The sequence below is a fragment of the Trematomus bernacchii genome, unplaced genomic scaffold, assembly GCF_902827165.1.
Source record: "Trematomus bernacchii unplaced genomic scaffold, fTreBer1.1, whole genome shotgun sequence".
NCBI classification, from domain to species: Eukaryota; Metazoa; Chordata; class Actinopteri; order Perciformes; family Nototheniidae; genus Trematomus; species Trematomus bernacchii.
Genome location: NW_022987739.1, coordinates 25,768,137 through 25,778,614, shown reverse-complemented (window position 1 = coordinate 25,778,614; position 10,478 = coordinate 25,768,137). Strand labels below are relative to the sequence as shown.

The 10,478-nt window shown below is 38.8% G+C and overlaps 1 protein-coding gene across 1 annotated transcript; it reads right to left on the bottom strand.

Annotated features, from left to right (window-relative positions):
* Window positions 1-1,975: 1,975 nt before the first annotated feature.
* LOC117495868 (C-type lectin domain family 4 member E-like) lies at window positions 1,976-5,323 on the bottom strand. The gene is made up of 6 exons (XM_034147449.1): window positions 5,220-5,323; window positions 5,058-5,147; window positions 4,775-4,921; window positions 3,906-4,048; window positions 3,579-3,688; window positions 1,976-3,333 (listed from the first exon to the last, which is right to left on the bottom strand). The coding sequence occupies exons 1-6, from the start codon at window positions 5,284-5,286 to the stop codon at window positions 3,198-3,200; spliced, it is 693 nt and encodes a 230-aa protein (XP_034003340.1). The 5' UTR covers window positions 5,287-5,323; the 3' UTR covers window positions 1,976-3,197.
* Window positions 5,324-10,478: the final 5,155 nt, after the last annotated feature.

Below are 10,478 nucleotides of genomic sequence, written 5' to 3'. Positions count from 1 at the left end.
AGGTGGAACGGTCAGAAGAAAGACGAGGGGTGCAACTCTTTCTCTGAAGACCACGGTGTAAAACAGTATAAGCTATCGCCTTATTGGAATACATTTGAAAAAAGATGCTGACGTGCAGAAAAGGCGATATGTAGACCCAAAGCAGTTTAAGTTGAATAAATCAGGTCTGCAGTAAGCCAATTGTATCTACCTATTTGAGAACATGTAAACACACTGACTGAATAAAAGGGCTACAAATACATCCAATAGATGATGTAATCCCCATAAAAAGCAAAAGGGGTATGAACCTCCCTCTCACTATCCTGCTCAGTGGACCAGAACCCGGTCTTCTGCAGGTTCAGCCCCCTGAGAGCGGAGAAGGGAGGGAGGCCTTCGAAGCCAAGCAGCTGGCGGGTGGAGGACTCCCAGCTGAATCCAAACTCCAGCCGGCTGTAGACACACGGGTACTGCCGGTCCGCCCAGCAGACCCAGTCCACCGCCCTCTTCACCTCCTCCCAACGCTCAGGCCTGGAGGAAGAAGAAGAAAGTCGATATGAAAACAGGTTGCCACTCTGGATAGAGTGACAGCTAGTCTCCAAAAATCACCCAGACCCTACCAAACAGTGCCCATGTAGTTATAGCCTTTTCTAGACTTCTTGCGAGACGTTTGATTCTTCTAAAATGGAAGCAACATTCCCCTCCATCCTTTTCTCAGTGGGTCAAATATGTTATGTACTTCTTACAGTTAGAGAAAATTAAGTTCTTACTCAGGGGCTCCTCTAACACCTTTATTAGAACATGGAAACCCTTTCTGGACTTGTATGACTCCTTACAAGATCCACTTGATAAAGAATAAGGTTGGATTGAGCAGTGAGCAGTGAGAATTTAATATATATTTATATATTATTGATTCATAATTGTTCTCTTTCTATTCCATTATCATTATTATTATTTGCTTTCTTTGTGTTTATCTCTGTGCTTTTTTTTTTCTTCCTTCTTTGCCCCCCTTGAACTAATGTAATTATGAAAACACTGTATTTACTGTTAAAGGGCTCTGTATCCTGTAACTCAATGGGTTAATGCAGGGGTCTCAAACTCAAGGCCCGGGGGCCAAATCCGGCCCGCGACTTCATTTTATGTGGCCCCGCAAGAGCTTGCAAAGAATATAATACGCTTATTATACGGTTACATGCCACTTTACAGAAGCAGGTTGCCTATAACCTACATGTCCCACAATGCATCTCGTTTTGTGACATGCGCACTGAAGAGACTTGCAATTATTTGCCCTGGACTTCATTGGTTCCCGCAAGACATAATGCGGAATGTGAGAGCAGACAGGTGTCGGTGCTTGAATTTATCAACAATTTTGCAACCTGGAGCAGAAACATAAAAGACACACACACACACACACACACACACACACACACACACACACACACACACACACACACACACACACACACACACACACACACACACACACACACACACACACAGTACTTTTGACAGATGTGTTTCTTGCATAAATACAATATCTCCACCTTGATGTTTCATTTGTATAAGCACTTTTTTAATTGGGTTGTTTAGGCCATTAAAGGTGGGGTAGGTAATTTTGGAGAAACCAGCTCGAGTGGGCTAGAATTTGAAAATACACAGCCGGAACAAATCTGCCACTTCCTTACAGAGCCCCCTCCTCCGACACACACGTCTTGAGCCGGTTTCTCAAACTTACCTACCCCACCATTAACTATTAGTGAAATTATATTAATGTTCATAGTTTAAATTCTGGTGTTTTCTGTGTTGTAACAACTCTCCTTTACACATAGTTCTCCAATCACTTCTCAAAAATGCACCTTTTAGAGCTTCTAAACCTGTGTACATAATTTGTATCACCTTTCTTGTATTTCCCAACAGTGCATCCATACTTAACCCTGCACGGGTAAACTGAAAATAATGATAACACATGTGACAACAGAACAAGAGTTGAGAGTCAAGACAAATTCAAATAAGCTTTATTGACATGCCCATATTGAAAACATACTATTGCCAAAGCACATTGACAATAAAGAGATAATCAAGTCCATTGTGTTAAATAGAGACATATCATCTTACAAAGCCATACAGATGAATAATATTCTAAATGTATTGATCCTGTATAGATCTGTTTTACTGGTTAATAAAAAGAGAATAGCATGACATTGTTGTGAAAGCAGGGATATTAATTTTAAATGCTGATAAACACAATTGTCTTTCCTCTGAAGTACTCTGTCTGCCGCTGATCATAAATATAAAAAGTGCACATCATTTCAAAGATAACTTTCAGGGAGGAGTTGTTCACTTTGAGAAAAAAAGGTGAAGTGGTAAAGCTGCTTTTTATCTGATAACAGCAGTGTGTTGAAGTGGAAAAGCTTTATCTTGTCAGAGAACATGTAATACACCCACAATATCTTTTTATGGTTTTTATCTTTGTATGCATGCTCAAAGTTGCCATTTCCTGATCTAGCTATATCTAATTTGCCCATTTACTAAAGTTCTGTAATTAACTTCAAATAAAAGGCAGTTTACTTTTTAAATGAATCATGAGCAAATCCTGCAGTTCAAGTCCCGGAGTATTATTGTGATAAACATACATACATTTTTGTATTAATTGACAGCACTAGTTCTTACAGTATGTACAAAGTGGCTGGTACCTATGAATGTTAAATACCTGCAATAGATCTGTACTCACATGGCCACAAGAGGTCATTGTTAGGAAACATACTGTATAAACACACAGGCTATTTTACATATTTGAACAAGTTAGACCAATGCTGAGACTAGAGTATTGTTGTATATTTCTGAATTATTCAATAATGTTTGAAAGTTTAAATTTTTCTTATTTGTATCATATTCTGCACAATAAGGCACCCTCAATATTATAGCTTTCAGGAACTGTGGGCTTATCAGCAGATGTTTTTAAGAAGCTGTTTTTATGTTGATGGGTAAAAGGATTATTAATACTAATTTAATTGAGGCAAATAATAGTTGGCAAAAACAAATTAAATTACTATTTATTTATTGCTGATATTAATCAGAAAATAAATAAATTGTGATTTATCGAGTCATGAAACGTAATTCTTATTCATGAAACGAGGAATTTTGAATAGTTTTAAATAACTCAATTTAAAATAAATTGTAAAAGCATGATTGCATGTTTGGTATCCAAACAGACACCAATGTTAAGCTTCTTTCTCACAGATCCAATATATATGGTCTTTACAGGGCTGGTCGTTCCACCTTTTGGTGTCAGGTTTGATGACTGCACAGTCCTCTTCACCCACTCCTCCATTACTAGGCTCTCCTTTGACCCAAAACCTAACAGGTATTACAGGAAAACAAGATAAACTAAAAGATTGGACATCAAATACAAATAACTATAAGTAATACAGCCATGTTCTTTTCTTAAAACCCAAATGAATCTTCTGGTGAAAGGGGCAGACACCCTATGTTTAAATGCATCCTGTGTGTTGTGTTAACTCCCATTACAGAAACATGTGAAACATTTAGAAAGGTCACAACATAAACCAGCGTCTGTATTTAAAACCAAAGTAAAGCCTTACGTCAGATTCAGATTCAGTGGAGATCCATCCACCCATTTCCAGGTCCCCTCCTCTTCTCTGTCACTCAAACCAATCCAAGTGTCTTCCATGATCTTGCTAGAGATTAATTCCTGTTCACATATTAAAAATGCAGTTTACTGGGATGGACATCAACATTCAGATAACTTTTCCCTTTTTACTAGCTCAGAAATATGTAATTAACACCATTGTTGTAACATAATTATTATAGCTGATAGACACATTTGCTAGTATATGTAGAATAAAAACATTATTGATTGATAAAAGCAGGAGTTATACAATCACAAGTGTTAAAGCAGCACACATTACCTGTTCTTCCTCACTGTCTACGGTCACCAGATGTGCTCCTCCGGCTGTGCAGTTGTCTCTGCTTTGTTCCCAAGAAGCTTCCTCAGTAGAGAGGAGATAAAAGGAACTACCAAACTTCCTCCATCCTGCTGGACACGTTTTCTCTGTAAAAGTTTTAAGATCTTGTTGATTTAATGCTTTAACTGCTGAAATATGGAACTCTTGAGTGCATTATATGTCACTTTTGTAATAATAATGAAAAAACATATTTATTAAGCATTTTTAGAGGGATCAAAAGAGTACTACTTCTCTTTTTTGGGATTTAAATAACTGTTTCGATCTAGTCAGGCACCACAGCACTGAGACTGATCTTGTTAAAGTCTTCAATGACATCCACACAGACAGTGGCAACATTTCGGTGTTAGTTACTAGACCGACTGGAAATTATTATTATTATTATTATTATTATTATTATTATTATTATTATTATTATTATTATTATTATTATTATTATTATTATTATTATTATTATTATTATTATGCTGCAAATATCTGGAACAAACAACCACTAAGTTCTTCTTCCAATTGCTTATATTAAAAAGTTATTTAGACAAGGAAACTGGCCATAAGCATAGTTTACAGAGAAATATAAATATGGTGGGTGAAGAAAAATAAAACAAACTATAAATGAAATCACTCACAACTAAGTCATTAAAAACTAATTCTTGATTATCATTAATGAAAAGTGTCATTGTGTAACTATTTTACGAAAGTATCAATAGTCAGCGTTAGACTATCAATATTGAGGTATTTTGTACAAAATATTATGATAATTGATATCTTACATACACATACCGAGCCCTATGCAAACCCCCACATGAAGCACTCACCCTTTTCCATCAAACTCTGAAGCCTGTCCACCTCTCTGGTCTTTTCGGTGAGGTTGGCCTTCAGTCTGTCTCTCTCTTCAGTCACTGAGGACAGGTTTGCTTTGACAGCGGAGAGATCTGCAGCTGCAACACCATCTGAGTAATGGCCTGAAATGAACAAGAGACACGTTTTCTAAACAGAAAATACCTCATACTGATACAAACTTAAGTAAAAGGCAGAGGGCAGAAAGTGCTTTTGAAAATTCCAAATTCCAAATTACATTAACTTATAAAACAGACTAACAGTAGACTTTGAGTCCGATGAAGACAGCCAGCAGGAAAACACTCAGCAGCCCAAAACCGAGAACAGACGCTCGGGGAAATCTCCTGGGACCTGAACACAGAGAAGACCAGTGAGTATAATAAATCCACAATCCACAGCTCACTCCGTCTGACTGACACTTACCTTCTTGTATTGCTGATCTTGGGGTTAGGGGTTTCACAGTTTCAACATCGTCATTGATTTCCTCCATTGCTTTTAAAAAATGCCAACTTTTTTCTTCAGGTCAGCTCTGCAGCAGGGACTGCAGCGCATGTGACCGAGGTTGAGGGTTTCAATTTCTAAATATGTTATCCTTCTGAGGAAGTGACTCATCTAAGATTTGCTGAAAGAAGTTTCTATCACAATCTTCCAGATGATTATCGGACACACCATATTAAAGTTACAGACATTCTCTCTCTCTGCAGACCTCCATGTATATATACAGTAAAGGCTCTTTAGAGGTATAACATATATTTGTTATGTTTTTATTTAAAACAAATACATGTCATATCATTTTAATGTTGAAGTCTGTCTGCTGCCAAAATTATCTTCCACAAAAAAACATCCACCACTGAATATTTTAAGTTACAGACCTTAAAAAAAGTAATTACATGAACACTTACATAAGTTGAGTCTGAAATCTTCTTCATTGGGAATAAGAATGCAGGTATTTCTAAATCAAACTTTACCTTTCAAATTCCTTCCTGGAAATATCCAGCAAAGAAAATATTATAAAAGTTAATTTAGGCAATGATGATTTCTCACTTTTCCTCCATGACTCATGTCTTTATGGTATGAGTGTGTTTTCTATTTCTTTTTCTCAGTAGTATAAATGATTTGTGCTTGGTGTGTTTTGTTTTCATCAGTCTTTGTTCGTATCGCAGTCACTGCCCAGGGAGTTCTCCTCGGTCAGCACAGCCAGCAACTATGTGAAATATCACTATAAGGAGGCTGTGGAGCAGTGGGATAGTGCACTTAACTTCGGATCAGGGGAGAGCTGGTTCCAGTGCTGCAGTCAGCATGTCGTTGTTTCCCTGGGTAAGACACTTCAGCCCATTGGGGATTGCCCACAGTATTGAATGTATGTAAGTGGCTTTGGATAAAAGCGTTTAACAGGTGAAATGTAATGTGAAAGTCTGTGGGATCTTTCAGCCCAGCTTACCAGCCCTCAGAGTCATTAAAGACAGTCTGCCTGTTCCCCTCCGGGAACTCCGGTACAGGAAGCCATGATTTCACAACCTGTCAGGGAGCCATGGGTCCACGCTCCTGAACGGTATGACGCTGATGTGGGATTGTGTCAGTCTTAAGGCTAAGATTGCTTTCCTCATGGGTCTCCTCGCAGAAGCACTTTGGAGTAGGTGTCAGCCTTTCGGGGAAGAAGGTTCCCACTTTGAAATCGTATCAGGGGTTCTCAGCTGAGATGTGGAGGGTGTTCGACCATCCTTTACGGGTGAAGGATGTCTCCAGAAGACTACTCTCTCTTCGAGTGTGGCAGAGCATGCCATCGAATTCCACACAATGTCAAAAGGAGTGGATGGAATGAGGAAACCCTTTAGGCTAGTTTCACCAAAGACTTAAATGAGGAAACTAAGGATGAACTGGTGTCTCAAACCTGAACCTTATAATCTTGATGATCCAATTTCCTCAGCCATTCATGCGGAAAATCGTCTCCAGGAGTAAGAGAGACAGCGCAGCCATCCCAGTGCTTCCTGTGGTGTCTGGCACCAAGACGTTAGCAGCAGATCCTTTTATTCCTGTTCCATGCCTCCAGGGATCACACTTGTTTATCCAGCACATCCCACAGATGCTCAATTGGATTGAGATCTGGGGAATTTGGAGGCCAAGTCAACACCTTGACAGCTCTCACTTCCCCTTCCTGAATGTTTAGGTGGATACCTGACAGAGTCTTTTGCTGAGAGTTAAAACAATTACAGACAGTTTAACATGTCATGTCACTTGTTAGACACTTTTATCCAAAGCGACTTACATACTCAATACTGTGGGCAATCCCCACAGGAGCAATTTGGGGTGAAGTGTCTTGCCCAGAAATCTAGTCTGTTAAATAGAGATACATAAACTTAACCATAAAGGTAAATAATATTGGCAGTTCATGATTCATTACTTTTGACAGATTTTATTTATGGAACAGGTCGACAAAGGATAAATGTAACATCCGGATTTCAACAACATTTCCAAAGATTTTAATTTGTTCATGATTACATAAATACACAAATAAACTATCGGAAAAAAGTCAGCAGCTTCAGGTGCCTCTGTGTCCACATCACTGAGGACCTGACATGGACTCTTCACACTAACACCATCACCAAAAGAGCTCGACAGCGGCTCTTCTTCCTCCGCAGGCTGAGGAGGTTCAACATGGACTCCAGGATACTCTGCAACTTCTACAGGTGCACCATAGAGATTATCCTGACTGGCTGCATTACAGCCTGGTACGGCAGCTGCACCGCCCTCAATCGCAAGGCTTTACAGAGGGCGGTGAAAACTGCACAGCACATCACCAGGACGGAGCTGCCATCCATGGAGGACCTTTTCTCCCAGCGGCTCAGGAAGAAAGCCCTCAGGATTATAAAAGACCCCCATCACCCCAGCCACAAAATGTTCTGTCTGCTGCCGACTGGCAGGCGGTACCGCAGCATCCGGACTAAAACCACCAGACTCAGGGACAGATTCATCCCACAGGCCATAAGACTGTTAAACACCTGAACTAAGAACATCCACAACATTCACCAGTTTGCAACTCACACATTATGTATCACTTGTATATAGACTCTTATGGCACTACTTCTATTCTATTTGATTGTATTTACTTGCACTATTTTATCTGTTGTATTGTGTTGCACTGTTGGAGGAGCCTGGGACCTAATATTTTCATTGTCATAACTGCACTGTAGCTATGTACGAATGACAATAAAAGCCTTGAATCTTGAATCTTGAAACAACTATAAATTAACAAAATACAATTGAAACTTGATAAAGCCAATAACGAAAGAGTCCAAATCAGCTGTGTGCATTTCACTTATTGTAATTTATTTCCTCTGAAGCATTCTGTCTGCTGCTGATCATATACATACAACATTTAGAGTTATTCACATTGAAACAAAAATAGGAGGTGGTAGAGTCACTTTTTTATCTGATAACACCAATTGGTTGAAATGCAAGAGCTTTATCTTGTCAAATCACATTCAGTACACCCACAGTATTTTTTTTAGGTGTTTATCTTGGTATGCGTGTCAAAAAAAAGTTGCCATTGCGTGATCTAGTTATATTAAATTTGAACATTTACTTTAATTAAATGCATCCTGTGTGTTGTGTTGACTCCCATTCCAGAAACATGTGACTTTTATGCCCTCACAGTGTAAATTAAGTTAGAAAAGTCACAACATAAACCAGTGTCTGTATTTAAACCAAAGTAAAGCCTTACTTCAGATTCAGTGGAGATCCATCCACCCATTTCCAGGTCGCTTCCTCTCTGTCACTCAAACCAATCCATGCATTTGACTTGGTAAACCAACACATAAGTATCTGTTAAAGAAGAACTTTAGCTATTACCCCAAATATCTGTGGTTTACATCTCAACATAAATGAAGAATGTTGCGTGAGAAAGACACATTTTTTCAGTTGTTTATGATCAAAACCATACGTATTGATTGAATATGTTACATCTGGTGTTAATTAGATGACCCTTAGAATCTTATAACTCTGAGATTGAAGTCAGAATTCAGACTTTTTATGACAACTTGGTAAAAACTTGGTGGTGTTCAAAACAAGTAAATAGGGGCAGGAATATCGATTATAATAAACGCATTCAAACACACACACACACACACACGCACGCACACACACACACACACACACACACACTAACACACACACGCACGCACGCACGCACGCACGCACGCACACACACACACCAACCCTGTCTCCTAAAAATTACGTTCCCACAGAACGAAACTGCATTCTCAATTACGTTTAGTTAGAAACGTATTTTCTCCCACGTTATGTTTGTTATGAATAGGGATGGGTACCGAGCCCCGGTATTAAACGGGCCCCGGGGCTGAATTATTAAAGACCGTGGTACCGTTAAGCTCCGACGTTATCGGTCTTTTTATCGGTACTGGAGACATGTAAAAAATATGTCATGTGTATTATTGCTACACAAACATTATATTGCAGTTTTAGTGTCGCCAACTCCGTTTCTAATATGCAAAAAGACTGCAAAATGCGTCATTTTTTGTATTTTCGATCTCTCCAATCCAGAGATCTCTCTCTCCCCCGTCTGTGTGCGAGGGGGTGGGGCAGTTTACACACACGCAGCTGCTACATGCAGCAACACACACACACGGAGGAGATGGCGGAGAGAACTAAGCGCTCCGAGGTGTGGTTAAACTTTACCCGTCTCGCTCGTTGCCTAAAGTGCAATAAGAGTTTAACATGTAAGGGCGGTAACACGAACAATTTGTCAAAACATCTTGCAAAAGTGCACCACATTCAGACGGAGAAATGCAACGGGTTCGACTGTCTTTCTAGTAGCTCTGTAGCCCCATCCACGAGTAACGTTTCCACGTCAGGTATTATGTATGCTAGCAGCAACACACGGAGTTAACTCAATTATACAAACATGGGTTAATGATTAGAGGTAACTGAGTTATTTATTTTGTTAAAGTTTCAGCCATTCTGTTTACAGTTCTGTCATCACATAATTTAATACGATTTGTTAAAACATTGTTGTTTCTTTTGATGTGAAATATTATGTATTTAATTAAAATAAAAAGCAATGTTAGTTTTGTTCACAATTTGTTTATTTTCATTTTTAATTTAATCGTTTATTTGAATAGGGACAATGCACATTAATGAACACTTTAGACGAATAATGCTTCAAGTGTAAATATGCCGGATTTGAGCTTTGAGCTAATTTCCATCCGTAGTCCTTGACATACAACATATAGTTAGTTTACCTCATTTTTCTCTCCAAAAGAACTGATAAAAGTACCGTTAAAAGACCGGACCGATAAGCGGTATCGATAAAAGTAGTAGTACCTTAACTACTTTAAGAACCTTAACGATACCCATCCCTAGTTATGAACGTATCTCAAATACGTTTATTTTCTACATATCTTTGCCATTTATTGTCTTGCTTATAATAATGATAATAGTAATTTATAAATATTATTATAGAGCACACATTTGAAATCGACGATCGGGCTCGATATATGGTTAAATTAAAATCTGTAGGCAAGGCTGTAATTTCGCCAGCTGTTACTCTCATGAGCGAGGCAGAAGATAATAGTTTTAACATGCCAAAAAGCTGCTGTGTCGTTTATTGCACCTCAAACATTCAAACAAATCCAGCGTCCCCAACGGGACAGGACATAGGGTTGGCAA